This window comes from Eptatretus burgeri, chromosome 1 (assembly GCF_056783735.1).
Source record: "Eptatretus burgeri isolate ZD-2024b chromosome 1, Ebu_testis_v1, whole genome shotgun sequence".
NCBI lineage: Eukaryota > Metazoa > Chordata > Myxini > Myxiniformes > Myxinidae > Eptatretus > Eptatretus burgeri.
In genome coordinates this window covers 110,606,620-110,623,770 of record NC_140961.1, presented here as the reverse complement: position 1 = coordinate 110,623,770, position 17,151 = coordinate 110,606,620, and the positions used below count along the sequence as shown (strand labels likewise).

Here is a 17,151-nt window from a genome sequence, read left to right as displayed (position 1 = left end):
AAAAAAGTTAAAAAAAACATGGCTCCAGTTATACCTGATTCATTTTTCCAGTCATCTGACGCAGTTTTGAATATCTGGCCTCATTGACATCCTTCACGTCACCCTTCATGCCATACAAGGAGCAAACAAACTCTTCTGCTTTCCTCTGGTTTGGTTCCTCTTCAGAAGCCAAACTGCTGAAGAACTGGACGAGTGTTCCTTCTGTGTCTTTCTCGAGAACTTATAGTGGCTTCACTTCACCTTTTCTGTAGAATGCTGTGGTGAAGTCGCAACCGGTACATGCGTGAAAACCTGGCATGGCTGCTGCGAGCCCCTTCTGCTTCGCCTCCAAGTCAATGGCAATGCTGCTGACATCAATATGTCGACGGCCATTCCCCGACCCACAGTCCATGATAATCCGATTGTATGATGTACGACTTGTCAGATGCCTTCCTAACATTCCAAGCAGAATCACCAAAACATCAATATCGGATGCTCTGATCACAGCATTTCCAGTCGCATTGGAGACATGGAATGCAAGGAGGGTGTCGGCCTCCTCGTGACTGCCCTGGAGATGGGCTGGATGTTCAACGTTCATCTTGGAATCGAGTTCACTGAAGCTGAGACGAGCACAGTTAACTCCATGGGACACAATCAGCGTTTTCTTCGCAAGGATTTGCCGAAGTAACTTTCTTGCCATTCTTTGAGAAGAAACGTTGCTAACTGATCCTTGAAGATCCCATTTTGTAACAACTTCTGGCAGCTCTGCTTGGGTGCTTGTTGGGGACCAATGATGATGAATGGACGATCGTCGGCTCCACGTAATTTTCTCTCACTCTCTTTCAGGGACATAGGGCGATAAGTGTCAAACAATATGTGAACCTCGTTCTCACGGTTGGCGCAAACATCGGCCAGGAGCTTCCTGGCCAGGTTTCCGTATGATGTGATGTTCCCAATGGCAGATACGAAGGAGTGGATCAAGAGTCCACCGTCGATCAAGGTCACATCGATGGGCGGCAGTGGTCTTTCCGTGAACCCATCCTGTAGTGCCTCCAGCTTCCTCTTCAGCTTGCTCTTGTCTGTATTGAGCCCTGATCCATCTGAGTGTGTGATAGACAGTGGGTACTCTGTAATTGGGAAAGTCATGACATGTCTAAGATTGAAGGTTTCCTCTCCGAAATGATTACCAATAAGCGAATGAAAACATCTCTAAGATTCTCAGCTGCCGGTTTTCTCTTCGCAGAGGGACGCTTCTTCTTTGAGTTTTTGTGCGCGAAATTCGACACCTTTCTTCTTTGGATGGGCTTCATGAATCTTTCCTCATCCATTGCACACTCCTCTTGGAACTTCTCACAAAGTTTCCGACCGGCAACAAGGCTCCCTGTCAAATACTCGAGTTTCTTGAGCTGCTGCTTTACCCGTAGCGATGTTCAAGAGGCAGGCTGACGTTGATGCCGGTGATGAGAAGGGATCACATGATTCAGTGACGGTATTGAACACTTTCAGTGGGTCACCTTGGCTTTTTGACTTGCAAATGATACAGACCTGATGAGATGCTTCATGACTAACATGGTTGCCATCACTGCCCGGGGTAGGCCTGTCTGTTATCTGAAGCAGAATGAAAACATAAGGCCTGAGCAGAGCAAACATTTCTGATGTGAAGGATGTACGTGTAGACTACAATATTTCAATGCCTTATATGTCTATTACAACTCTGCCTGGGTTAATTGGATCGATTAATTCATACAAGTGAACCAACTGAGTGGCATGCATCTTGGGACATACCTGGAGTGGTACAACATCGAAATTATCATGATCCATTCTTGTCAGATCTGCACATGCCCTCTGGAAGAAATATAAAGTATAAAAAAAACATCAAGCATCTCGTACATTCCAGTCGAGATAACAGTGGATGACCTGAATCTCATAGCACGCAGGCATAGCGAGTCTTCACGCCAGCCATGGGACTATAGTCCGTTTCTAGTTCTGACTCACAGGAGACAGCTTGCATTAGCAATGAAAATGGTCGATTCTGACGTTTGAAACGCATTCTGACAGGGTGATGAATTGATCGAGGAGTAGGATTGGTCTGTTTCTACCCAACAGTTTGTACGGTGTCCACACCACACCTAACCACACCTCACCTCACCCTACCCCCCACACACACCCATAGTGTTCATGTGTGGATGTTAAAAGGGACTGACGTGAATGTACGGTGTCTACACCACACACCACCCCCCACACACACCAAACCCACACACCCACACCCACCCTAACCCACCCACCAAATGTTCATGTGTGGATGTTAAAAGCGACTGACGTGAATGTACGGTGTCCACACCCCGCCCCCCCCCACACAAACCCCTACGCCCCCCCCCCCTGGATGAAGAACAATGGATGAAGAAAAATACTCTCAGATGACCTGTACTCATGCTACTGTTGCTGTCAGCTGCCAGTGTGTGAGTGACCCAAAAAGCGAAAGTCGCTTCGTGTCCCGGCTGCTCGACGTGGACGCTCCCGCTAGCCTCACACAGGTAGATAAGTGTATGTGCGCTACATGCATGCATGTGACTCGAGGCTACTGGGGAGGGGGGGGGTTAGGGCATGAGCTAAGAGGTCGCGGCCGTCCGATACGCCAAAACAAGAAGAAATTGCAAAATATTTTGGAATTTTAGGCGCCTCATTCATTATTGGGGAGAGGGGTGGCAGAGTCATTCTATACCCGGTGAAATACTCTTTCATTTAAACCTTATGTTTGATCTCACTCAAATTCTTCGAAAGGGCCAACTTCAGGGGCTTCTGTTGGTCCTGATGCAGCGTCTTGCATAGGTCATTCTACACTCTGGGTTATGTCCTAGTTCATTTAAATTAGGTTTTATCTGGTACCTCCAATGTTTGATACAGCTCAAATTCTTCGAAAGGGCCAACTTAAGGGGCTTCTGGCGACCCTTATGCAGTGGACAAAGTTTCTTGCATGGGCCATTCTACACTCTGGGGGATGTACTTGTTCATTTAAACCTGGTTTTAAGTGGTACCTCCAATGTTTGATCTAGCCCAAATTTTTGGACCATTTTTGGGCTTCTGGCGACCCTTATGCAGCGGACAATGTTTCTTGCATGCGCCATTCTACACTCTCGGGGATGTACTTGTTCATTAAAACCTGGTTTTATCTGGTACCTCCAATGTTTGATCTCGCTCAAATTCTTCGAAAGGGCCAACTTAAGGGGCTTCTGGCGACCCTTATGCAGCGGACAATGTTTCTAACATGGGCCATTCTACACTCTGGGGGATGTACTTATTCATTTAAACCTGGTTTTAAGTGGTACCTCAATGTTTGATCCAGCCCAAATTTTTGGACCCTTTTTGGGCTTGTGGCGACCCTTATGCAGCGGACAAAGTTTCTTGTATGGGCCATTCTACACTCTGGGGGATGTACTTGTTCACTTAAACCTGGTTTTAACTGGTACCTCTGATGTTTGATCTAGCCCATTTTAAGGGCCACTTTGAGGGTCCCCAGGGGCCACACGCAGCAGGTGGTGCCCGGCAGAAATCCATATCTGCATATGTCAGGTAACTCCCTAAAACCCCCTGTACTCAGATATCGGTACCTCGTTCGTATGATCAAAACCCTCTGGGCTGCCGGTCTATGATTGTTTATCTTATTATTATGTTATGATGTTATGTTTGTTGTTATGTTATGTTATGATGTTATTATTATGTTATGGTTATCATATTATGAGGAGCACATACCTCTGTCAGGCTGAACAGTTTACGTTTTGTATTCCACAGATAGGGCAGATCTTAATCCAGACCTGAACCAAAATCTAATCGGCTTGTTCTCGTCACCTACCCAACTCATCCACAAATTTTTTTGAAATATGCTACATATCGGTTTTGGCCCAGGCTCTTAATAGTGAAGAATCAATGAAAAAAATAAAAACTTCTTGTATCCGGATCATCAAAATCGAATCAGTTCTTCCGGTCACATACTGAATCTGTCCAACGAGTTTTGGCCGAATCCGTCCACAAGTCTGAGATACCGTGATATTTATCATTTTTGGCCCCGTCTCTTAATGGTGAAGAATTACTTTAAAATTACAGTATCCAGATCCGGATGCAGATCTTCACCAAAGTCGAATCAATTCGTCAGTCACACGGCCAACCTGTCCAACAAATTGAGACATCTTGCTCACCTACAAACAAACAGACAGGGGTGAAAACATAAACTCTTCAGTGGCTGAAGTAACCAGAAAGAAAGAAAGAAAAAAACGAATTTGTGATGTAATTTCAGGCTTATTGCATTGGGGTAGAATCAATGCGTTGCTCTCGAGGGACAACAAAATGCCGTTTTCATGGGTTAAATAACTAAAAAATAAAAAAAATAATGTTGTTGACAATGGAATTTGAGTCCACAATAAGACTTGTTTCTCAAGAATACAAATATGATGTCGATTCACAAAATGAGAGTGAAAATGATTTTTTAAAATTAAGATGGAAGAAAAAAAACAAAACAAAAACAAAACAGATTACAGTACTAATTGTTGCCACAGATAAAAGTACACCAAAAGAATAGGACCATTGACTGGTCGGTGATGGAAAAATCAGAATTTTCTTTTTTATAAGTGAAGAGAGGGTGATTGGTAGGGTAGGCAAGGGGGCAAGAAACACAATCGCTGTCATTCTTTCACAAAACTATAAATTGGACCAAAACTGGTAACCAACTAAAGACTGCAAAGAAATCAAATCCCTGGAAAATTCTCGATATCAATACACAGTCAATCATCTGAGATCAGCCCCAAGCAGAGGTACAGTTTTTGAAACCCCCAAACCTTACGATTTGGCTTTGAAACTCCAGACGTTCCCGCCTCAGAGAACAGCCTCAGCGTCAGCGAGTATGTCAGTTCTCTTAGGCAAACTTGCAGGGACTGCAAACAGCCATCACCCTTCAGGACTAGTCTCCTATATCTACCACCCTTGATATTAATTCAGCCTGGGAATTCTTCCACAGAAATCTGCTCCCTCTTAAGGACAGATTAATCCCACCTCGTCTTCTGTTATCTTACCCTTCATCCCACCATTGGTACTCTGAATCCTGTGGTGAGGCAGTTGCCTTATAACAACTTGCTTTCTCTTCCGAGAAGGAAAATCCGACTGAAAGCAATCTCAGATCATTCCACAAAAAGTGCGTTTCTACTCTTCGGAGAGCCAGACAAAAAAAAACCTGTTCAATTACAAGAATGACTTTTCAAACTTGTCTCCCTCCTCTAAAAGATGGTGGTGCCTTGTTAATTTAATCACTGGTGTATACTCCCCCTCCACCCCTTCCCTCATTTCAAATGGCACCACAGTGGACTCCACTAGTGAGGAGGTCGAATGCCTCAATTCTGTTTACTTCCAATTTCTGTGTCCCCAACCCCTCTCTGTAACCACCTTTACCTGTCATACCTAAATGCTCCTGAACTCTGTTTCTTTTGCACCTGAGAAGGTGGAGAAGTTTTTGGAAACCCTACACTCCGATTCGGTAACTGGACCGGATGGCATCAGCTCACGAATCAAAAAAAAAAAAACCTGCTCTGCTGCTCTTTCATTTCCCATCTCTCCCCTTTTCACCCTATCATCTGCCCTTTGTCATCTTGCATCTGCTTGGAAATCAGCTAACATCACAGCATTACATAAGAAAGTGCAAAAAAAAAAAAATAAAATCGGAGAACACTTAACTACCGACTAACTAGCCTACTTCCAATAATCAGGATGTCCATGGAATCCATCATCGCAGTTGACATTAAATCATTCCTTTTCTCCAACGACCACATCTCAGATCATCAATTTGGATTCAGATCAGGTCACTCAAACTTGGCCATGCTGCTTCTACTCTCCCAACAATAGATGGAGGCCCTCAATAACAGACATGAGAGCAGGGGAATCTCTCTGGACACATATTGAGCTTTCAATACAGTTTGGTACCCTGCCTTGCTCTCCAACCGTCTGCCGATGGAATCAATGGCCAACTCCACTCTTTGATTACTGACTTCTTCAACCCTCATAGTCACACACACACACACACACACACACACACACACACACACACACACACACACACACACACACACACACACACACACACACACACACACACACACACACACACACACACACACACCATCTACTTTCTCAACAATCCTTTTGAGGAGGTTCAGTCACTCAAACTCTTGGGTCCCACTCTCAGCCATGATCTATCTTGGGCTAGCCAAATTTCAAAGTTACCCTTCAAAGTCAGATGCTCAATGGGCATCCTCCATCGTGCAAAGTCCTTCCTGGGCACACCTGAACTCATATCCACCTGCAAAGCTTTCATCCGAAGCCTGATGGAATACTGCTCTCTCTTTTAGGCAGGCACCCCTCCCTCACGCCTAATTCAGCTTGATGCCGTGGAAACCAAAGTTTTCAAGATAATTGGAATTTCTTGGGATGAAGCTGAGTATATGGGCTGATCACTTCACGCCGACAGGTCGGTACTTTGTTTTCTTCTGCCTCCTTTCTCGTTTTGCATCCTCTGCCCTTCCCATGCTTAGTACCCCCCCATCCCCCGAGGTATCTGAAGAATGCAAGCAGTGCACCAGCAACTCTCTCCTCGTGAAACTCCCAAAATACAGAACCACTGCTTACCTCCACTCATTTGTTCCTCTTTTGTCGTGCCTGTGGAACCAACTTCCACAGTCTCATCAATCGCATTCTTCCCTCCAAGTCTTCAAGACAGCTGTTCACCACCATCTCAAATCACCCCCCCCCCCACATCCAAAACCATGATCTTTTCTACATCCAATAAAACAATCCCCAACCCACCAAAAAAATTTGGCTTCTGCATCAATCTTGTCCACCCCTGGCTTTCTCCCCTAAACCTCATTATGACCCACATCCCTTGTTTGTCCATCTCTGTCTATTTTCTCCCTCTGCCCTGCTGTTGGCATTTCCCTCTTCTCCTTCTGATGTTTCTTTTATGCTATGTTATGTTGCGTCCTGAACCGTTGTGGGTCATAGCACTCCCACGAGCCATGACTCAGTATTCAAAAAGCCACAATCTCTTGGACAGACCATTTAAAAACTGGCCTCCAAAAGGTGGTCATGGAATAATCCAAAGAGAAAAATATATTGATTCACTGCTTTTCAATGCCAATGGTATCAATAGCATTCATCCACAATGCAATGTAATATTGGATTGTACTTATCTTTGGGCTGAGGCTGTGACATCACCTCTCCTTTTCCTACAAGCTGTGGGGTTCCAGGCTCTTGGACTCATTAGTATATTTTGGTAAGAGGCAGAGGTACATGGACCACGTTTTCTTCTCACCAAAGGCAGGTGAGCGGCCCACTATTCTTCTAGTTTTGCCCTATCCACTTATGCTGCAAATTTTCCTTCTGCAGTCTCAGTTTGTTTCAAGGATTCTTCAGCTCGGTCACACTGTTTGCCACTTTACTTCCTCGTCATCAGATTGTTCAGATTCTGAAGAATTTTCAGAACTGTCACTTGGTGATCTTCAAAAGAGACTTCTTCCACAGACTCAAATTGATACAGAACTGCATGTTAAGTTCAAAACTCAAATTTCACATTTCACATTTCATATTCAAATTTCACAGTGCTAGCTTGAAATTGAGAGCAAGGGCCATGACTTTGTCACCAGGAACGTCAGGTCGTGTGACTATCACAGAGCAAAAACAAGACAGTGGAAAGCAAGGAAACATCACGTCAGGTCAGGTATGGGAGCATGCACCAGAGCAGCTCCAGGGGCCTCCATCTGGCCATCCTCCAGGCAGATGCCTGGGCCATCCCCCTCCCCTTGAAATGCTGATCAACCTGCTGCAATGACGAGGCAAGTGGTCGGCCCATTGGCCTCCTCAATTCACGAGGCTCCCTCGTTGAGAGAATCTGGTGAGCAGGATCAGCGTCAGGAAAACAAGCCACATGTCCATACAGCCGCAACTGACGCTCATGGACAATGCAGGTAACAAATCTCATTTGAGTCTCTCTCAGCAACTACTCGTTGGACACAAACTCCGACCAGCGAGAGCCAAGGATTCTCTGAAGAGACTTGGTACCAAAGGAATCGAGTCTCCATCTCAAATCCATGGTCAAAGTCCAAGTCTCGAATCCATAGAGCAACACTGGAAGCACCAAGGACCTGGAGACTCGGACTTTCGTCTTTCTGCACAAGTACCAACAGCGCCAGACCCCATGGTCCAGTGAATCCATGACTCCCCAGGCATGACCCAGAAATCTACTGACCTGTGGCTCACAGCTGGTGGAGACATGAATATCACTGTCAAGGAAAGTGAATCACTACGTGATCTCAACATCCTCACCACAAATAGGAACAGCCAGGAACGAAGATGTCATTCAAAGCCGGGATCTTAGTTTTGACCCAGGAATTAACCGGTGTTCGCAGCAGCGCCGACTCCTCATTCAGCACCTCGAGGGGCCCCAAAATGATATCCAGTCTCCGCAAAGATGACTGCATCGTCTGCGAAATCAAGGTCAAAGATATTGAGATTCCCAAACAATGCACTAAAGCTTGATCTCCACAACATCCTCCTGAGAATCCATTCCGGACAAGTGCTGAAAAGTATGGGGGCCAGTACACACTCCTGAACATCTCAAGCAACAACTGGAAATAAGTCAAAGATGGTATTACCACATCTCACAGCACTCTCAGTACAGGGGTAGAGTTAAGACATCAGATTGATCAGTTTTGGTGGCACCCACGAAGACCAAGAATCCTCCAGAGGGCATCCTGATTCACCAAATTGAACGCTTTGCAGAGATCAACATAGGCTACAAGCAGCGCTTGCTGAAACTCTCATCTGCGTTCAGTCAGAACCCAAAGACCAAGGACACGGTCAATCATTGACCTCTTTCGTGTAAAGCCTGACTGCTATGGGCGCTGGTGCTCAGGCAAATGGTTGTGAACCCCATCAAGAATGATCCAAGCAAAGACCTTGATCGGAACTGAGAGCAGTGTCACCCCTCGGTAGTTGTTGCAGTCCTGGCGATAACCCTTCCCTTTCCTGAGAGCGACAACAAGGCCCCTCTGCCTGTCAGTTGGGATGATGCCTGTGTCCGAGGCAGAGCACAGAACTGCATGCAACAACATGAGAACAGCATTTCCATCAGCCTTGAGAAGTTCAGTGTGGATGCCACAGATCCCAGGAGGTTTACCCCATTTCCACCGGTTCAAGGCAGCCCATGTGTTCACAAACAAAGGCGGATAACAGTTGATCAGAGGGTCAGTAATTGGGATAGTAACACCCCTGACATCTAACTCAACAGCTGGTGGGTCAGCCTGGTACAGCCGCTCAAAGTAACTGGCCGAGCGGGACTTCACTTCGGACTCCTCTGTCAAGAGCCCACCACCCTCTGCTCTAACTGCAGTACACCGAGGTACTGGCTTAGAGGAACGCAATGCGCGAATTCCCCTATAAGCAGGACGAGAATCACTTGACCACAGGTGATGCTCTACCCCCTCACAGATTCCTCGCACATATGCCTCCATGTCCACCTTGAGCAAATGTACAGATTTACGCCTCATCTACCTGAACAACTCAGCTCTGCCATTCAGCCTGGTCCTACAACTCTGGTCAATGGTATCCAGTGTCCATTGACAGACAAAATTCTTCTTCACCCTCCGGTGAGTTCCAAGACATCCACTGGCAACATCAAGGACGGTGGTCTTGAAGGCACTCCACATCTCTGCAAGATTCTCCAAAGCACCCAGAGCCCCCACATCACCACGCAGCATTTTCATAAACTCCTCAGATACCCTCTCATCCTTAATCTTGTCAACATCCAGCATAGGTTGGGATGGTACCATTCTCCAGGATTTAAGCTGCAACTTCAGAGTTGCTACAAGAAGCCTGTGGTCGGTATTGAGGAACTGAGCACTCCAGCAGACCCTGCAGTTCTGGATCACCCTCCAGCGACCATCAGCGAGTGCATGGTCAATCTCAATTGCGACACCACCAGCATTGGGACACCAATTTCAGCGATGAGCCTGTGGGTGCTGAAACCATGAAACCACCCTAAGTCCATGGCTTCTTGCAAAGTCAAGGAACTTGGTGTGATTCTGGTTCAGAGTTTCAGACCCATGGGGACCTACACGTCTCATATCCATCCATATCAGTGCCAGTCGATGCCTTGAAATCCCCCAAGACAAGAAGAGTATCTCGCCTGATCAACCACAGACTCAAGTGCGGCATAAAATGCATCCTTCACGGTGAGATAACTTACCTCAGTCGGAGCATATTCCGAGACCAGGGAAACAACACCCAAGGAGTGACAAATCCTTAGTTTCACAATGCACTCGTTGACCAGTGTTACCTCAATTATTATCATTGGAGTCAGCTTTTTGGACACAGCTGCAGAAACTCCTTGGGCATGATAACCATCAGAGTGACCAGACAATAGAAGGTGAAACCACCCTCCATGATCTCGCCACTATCTGTCTCCAAACATCAGAGAATGCTGCAATACCGATGTTCAAACACTTGAGCTCAGATAATTATCCTCTCAAGAATAGATCACTGTCTGGTGGACGCACCTCAGCACCACTTTGCCACAGACCACTGCAATCTACCCCAGGAAGTTTACCCCGTGCTTTTACTCCTATCATCAAGGAATGTGGGTCCCGAAGGCTTTGCCCCAATCCCGTCATCCGGTGAGCTGACCTGCTAAGGGCAGCAGCGCAGGAGGTACTCCCACGTAATGGGTTTTCAGTTTTCTTTTCGTTTGTGGGTTTTACGGAATGAAGTGTTTTATGGTGGCCGGAGCACAAATCCTGCCACAAACCTCCTAAAAAAAAAAAGAAAAAAAAAGAGTAACCCAACTGTAGCAGGACGTCCACAGACAGTTGGGCACCAAATACGGATGACCGTTGGCTCACAAAGAGCTCCTCCACCTTTCGGAAACATGCCAACAGCAAAGTAGAGGGACATAACACATGAAAGCTTGCAGAAAAAAGAATGAGTGAGGGAAAGACTGAAAACAGGGAGAGCGGGAGAAGGGCACAAGGGTGGACAAGCTGCATCGAAGCTCAAACACAGCAAGAAGTGTAGGGAGAGGGGAGAAAACACAACGACCTTGAAAGGAAGGGGTGAGCATGGGAGGGAGAAACACAATCATGAGTGTGGATGGGAGATGACCTGAGAACAGCCCTATTGAAGCAGTGCAGGCACGGGTGATTTTGGGAAGGAGGAAGTTTGTTCCACAGATGAGAAAAGAGAAACAAATAAGTGGTGAGAATTGAGGCTGGAATTGGGGAGTTTCAGATTACTTTCACAAACGTGCACCCTGGAGAAATCTGAAGGATGTGGGGGAGGGGGTCATAGAAGGGGCAAGAGGGCATGGGAGGAGCAATGGGTACAAGCCCAGAAAGGATGTGGTTGAAGACAGAGAGGTCACTGACCTGTTTGCGATGCTGGAGCAACAGGCTCAGAGATTCAACTTCATCCTGTGAAATTAAACTCCAAGGGTAATGCAGTATTCAATCTTGCTGCAAATATAGGTTTTGTAAATTTTTAGACTTTTGGTCTTGTTAAGGAAAGATTTGGTATGACAGAGAATGCTGATTCAGTGACTGGCTTTGGAAGCCAACTTGGAATATGTGGTTTGCCCAAGAAAGATCATGGCTGATGAAGCTTGTTAAGGAAGTAAATTGAAGGGTTCCCATGATGGTCTTTTCGGAAAGACAGAGCGAGTGTGAATTTTCTCAGGGTTGAAAAACATATTCTAAGTATTGGACCAGCTGCTACTTCTATCAAGGTCTGTGGAGAGGGAAGAGGCTGCTTCCTGCCTGAAGGATTAGGGTTGCTATTGGCAGAGGATGGAGGTAATGAGGGTGAAAAAAAATCAAGTACTTCTCTAATTTGTGACCCCTCGGGTATGTTTTTGAAACTACTTGTACATGATACAATAGACAACTCTCCATTACTGCATAAATATCAAAACAGTTGAAAAAGTGTACTCTGTAATGTACTTTCATACCTCCACCGAGCATCTCCTTGTGCAAAGGTTCAAAATTAGGCAAGCGTAGAACACGTGCAGAGATGTCCGTCCACAGGCCCACGGCACAAAGCTCTCCTTGACTTCCACCCTCCGCCAAGGGAGAGATGTCCAAACAAGCTACCTCGTGCTCCATCTCAGTCACACTAGAGCAACAGTAGCAAGATTAGACCCAGTACAAAACTTTCAATGCAAATGTTTTTTGTTCAAGGGTCAAGAAGGATTTTGTGCTGCAAGTAGAGAATATCTATATGTCATTTACATCAAGACCAGAGGTAAAAGATCCTGAGGGACTGTCTACATATTATATATAAAACTAGAACAGCTTTTGGTAGAGCGCATACTTCCACCAAACTGAACAGTCACGTTCCGTATCTCACTGATAGGACAGATACACATCCACATTTTAACTAAAATCGAATCAGCTTGTTCTTGTCACCTCCAAATTCATCAACCAAGTTGTCATAACACTTCCACAACTTTATGAAATATCGTGCTCGATATAGTTTTTGGTCCCATCTCTCAATTGTGAAGAATCACTAAATATTCTCGTATCTGGATCCAGATCCTCACCAAAATCTAATCAATTTGTCCTTGTCACGCCCAATCTATCCACAAAGTTTCGTCCGAAACCATCCACAACGTTTTGAAATATCATGCTATGTATGGTTTTTGGCCCCATCTTAATGGTGAAAAACCACTGAAAAATTAAAGCTTTTCGACTTGCACTCCTCATTAAAAAACAAACCGTAAGCAGATGAAGAAGAAGCACCAAACTATCATTTATAAAGTTACAATGTTATGTTCTCAATATGAATTGGTTAAGAGACAGAAGGAACAAGATTACCTGATTGGTGGAACCATAGAGGATCATGAATAATGAGTGCGCGGAAGTGAACCATCATGAATAATGATTAGGTGGAGATGAATCACAAAAGTACTGGTGGAAACGCAATGCTAATTAGCTGAGGGCTAGTTGGGGGGATGGGGGAGGGTGTGGTTTTCATGAAGACTCAACATTGACTGTGGTGCAGTTGTCACACAGTCAAAATAGATATAAAGTTCAGACAAATTATTTGTCCACAAAAAATTGGATTGGTTGACCTGATGAAGGTGGCTCCATTGCACGAAGGTGAGCTAAACTGCGTCTTCAACTCAGGATTTTAAACCAGCCAACACGATGTTGCTCTGCACACTGAGGGTCATTCAGTAAATGGTAACTAATTGCAGAGGCACAAGGAATAGTTGTCATACCATGAACATTCTTTCAAATCTGAGTTGGTTGTCTCTGTTTGGTTGACTGACCCTGTCGGATCCCCAAAGGGACATGTTGTTCAATACGATCCTTCATTCTCCATGATGTGCGGCCCACATACCTCGCATCACACTGGCTGGAAATTCGTAAATAATCTTACTTGCATGAGAGGTGGGCAGAACATCCTTTTGGACTGATGGAAGCAACTGGCAGGTGTTAAAAAAAAATAAATAAATAAAAATAAAAATAAAAATCACCCGTGGTTGAACAGCATAGTAAGAATGGGACACTGTCTGTTTGATCTGGTTTTCAAACAGTTGAGACACTGTCTTTCCAAGGAAGATGAAGGTACACAGGACATTTACCACATCCGATTATAGGATTCTTTGGTGGGTTGAGGAATTTGTGTGTGTGTGTGTGTATGTATATATATATATATATATATATATATATATATATATATATATATATATATATATATATATATATATATCCACTGAGGATCTGTCCAGGATACCCATTATCAAGAAGAATAGTCTTGATGGTCGAAAATCCATGCTGAAATTGAGACCATCAAGACTATTCTTTTTGATAATGGGTATCCTGAACAGATCATCAATCGATAGCAATAAATATAAAAGGCAATGCGTGTCTGCATGCGTTTCTCATCCATAACCATAAAATCGAGCAGCCTGAAACTTTGCATGCACATGAAGAAAACTCCAAGAAAGTGTAAGAGTGAAAATTGAGTGTTTGGGTTAATTAAAACACTCATTCGAAGATAATTAATAGCCTTATTTAGTGATTTCCATCAGGCAATCCTCAGCCACCTCACTCTCAGGGGGGGGGGGGGGTTCACACGTTTCCTGGGTAACCTCGCTGGGGTCTGAAGCTGCCAGATTTTTTGGCCTGCTCAACCATTCCTCGACTTGGAACAGGCCGTAATGATTTCTTAACGATAACGTCTTTTTTTCACTTTCTTCACTCATATTATTGAATGCCTGTTCCTCATACCTATGAATCGCTGGGTACATTGCAATGCATATAAACACATGGAGACATCAGCGTTCGTTGCTTCATTTCATTTCCGCACATGCAATCACCGCGAGTATCTCAAACGAAGGAGTATAACAAGAATTAAGCTACAGAATCAAACTTACAAGAAGTTCCGACTCCGAGAAAAGTGTTCATTTATCCAATCCGGAGATACGTGACACTTCGGGCATGTCCGGGAGGTGTATGTTGAATGTGACGGTTCAGTGATTGCCAATTGCGTGCCAAGGGAGCCGTTTCTTATTGGCCGTTTCTTGCTCACTTGAGTGCTTAAGCCACTTGGCAGGCACTCTCCAAGCTGCTTGGTTGTTCATTTCGGGAAAAAAGTAACTGTGCTTTCAATCTCACATCGTACATTTCCACCTTTGTTGGGTCCCGCACGGTGGGTGCCTCTGGAGGTATCACATCCACTGAAAATGTGCAATTTTATTTTTACAGGACATCGCTTTGTTTAACCTTTTTGTGCGATCTCCATTTGTAATCCACCTCTCACTTCAACATCGATACATACAGAAAAACAACAAGGTCCATCCGACCAGGTGTTTGCCATGTTTGTTCCAGCTGTGAAGGCACAGAGTATAGATAGACATTGTGTTCTGTGGCTTGATACAATTATTGATTGAATTTTGCCAATTAACCACTTTAAATCCTCTTTCAAAGAACACTCTTTCAATGTAAATTTTTGTGTTTGTCATTGCTATTTATTTGATGCGTGTGTACATTTGCATATCAATTATTAGTACAATGGCATTTGGCAACGGTGTGTGTGTTATCTCCATATACAGGTTTCAGAAAGTGGAATGGAGCCCTCTCAGGTCTCAGAGTATCCACCTCCGTATGAGTGTGTGTGTACGTGTGAGTTGCTGTTTCCTGTTATCTACACATGTGGGTGGGTTTCAGGAAGTGAAACATATACCTTCCCAGGGATGGTTTTTAATCTTTCAAAAAAAAAAAATATATATATATATATATATATATATATATATATATTTATATATATATATATATATATATATATATATATATATATATATTTATATATATATATATATTAAAATACCAAGCTTGCACACTAAAAACTCGGCAAGCCGTCACACGATACCTATGAAATTGCTGTGACACGTAGCAGACAATGTTTGGGAAGTCTTGGCGTTCCATAGTACCACTTGCATTTTGCACAATGCGTATTTTTGTCATTCCCCGTGTACGGTCTGTCGTCTGCTACCAGCTATGTTGCACTGCAATCCCGTGCATGTGAACGGGTATCATATGTATATATATATATATATATATATATATATATATATATATATATATATATATATATATATATATATATATATATATATATATATATATATACATATACATATACATATACATATACATGTCGGGGATTGTATGTACTCTAACAGCAACCAAACATGTCTACTGGTGTTTGGTTAAAACTCTTGAGTTTCAATTGGAAAGAGGGAAAGGATAAATCTTCCCAATGTTTATCTGTGCACTGTCAAGGAACTTGTTTTGACATTATTACAACACAGCTGGCCTTGTCGACCGTTTGAAATGGCCTTGCTAATCAGGCAGCTGAGCTACCTGGAATCTGTTGGACTACTGCCCAGAACTGTAAAGGCCCAACAACATGTAGGAGGCTACCTTTTAAAATTCTTTAAGGGAATCAAGGGTGTTGTTTCTGCACTCTCTGTGCTCTCTTATCAGCAGTACTGACAGGAGAATGCAATAAATTAATGAATGGTAATAAATCCTCTTTGACACACAGTCAGTCAAAGGTCGCAGTAAATTGAATATAAGGCAGTGCCGAAAGACAGCTCACCAGAGGATTAGGCTGGGTGGACTATTGTGTTCAAGGCCTGTTGTCTCCATATGCATATGTCTGATGTGTAATAAACCCTTCTCTACCAAGATCGGTGATGAACAAAGCTTGACCTTAATCACTGTGGACCTCACCTGGATCTCAACATATACATATATATATATATATATATATATATATATATATATATATATATATATATATATATATATATATATATATATATATATATATATATATATATATATATATATATATATATATACATATATACATATATATATATATATATACATATATACATATATCACTGTCGCACGCACACGCACATGCACACTCTCCTGCAGTATATCCCAATGTTTTGTGAGGCGTTGCTCTCCCTACCTCCATCCTCTTACTTGCTCTTCTCCCGTTCCTAGCTTCCCCTTCTTCACCCACTCCTAGCTTCCCCTCCCTCCATCCTCTCTGCCTCCCCTCTCCCTTTCTTCACCCACTCTCCCGTTCACACCCCCGTCAGCGAAGCAACGGGTTGTCTTTGCAAGTAGATATTATATATATATATATATATATATATATATATATATATATATATATATATATATATATATATATATATATATATATATATATATATATATATATATATTGTTACAGACCAGGGGGTCAGCCGCCAACCGACCGCTCTGAACGGAGCCGCAAGTCGAGTCGGCCCGACTGATCGCCCGGAATATAGATCGCCGCCCGGATAACTCCGAGCGACGGGTCCTTGTACAAGAACCGAAATACGTCAATCGGCAGATCACGTGGGGTTTGGTCGATTGCCAATCTTCAATTTACCTAAATACCCACGTAATCCAACCAACAGGGTATTCCACCCTCGACGGAACTCGTACGGAACAAACCGCCGAGGCGAGCTTGTCCGTGCGCGATTCCGAGCGGCGTAATCGCCGACAACAGTCGGTCCAAATGTCCCCCTTTTAC

At 43.9% G+C, this 17,151-nt stretch overlaps 1 protein-coding gene across 3 annotated transcripts in view; it reads right to left on the bottom strand.

The window, feature by feature from the left end:
* The window catches only part of DDB1 (damage specific DNA binding protein 1), a 162,026-nt gene that overhangs the window by 77,590 nt on the left and 67,285 nt on the right, over positions 1-17,151 (bottom strand). For all 3 annotated transcript variants that reach the window (XM_085894874.1, XM_085894868.1, XM_085894883.1), the window contains exon 14: positions 12,011-12,174. In XM_085894874.1, the coding sequence (XP_085751000.1) occupies positions 12,011-12,174 (164 nt within the window). The remainder of the gene's footprint in view (positions 1-12,010; positions 12,175-17,151) is intronic.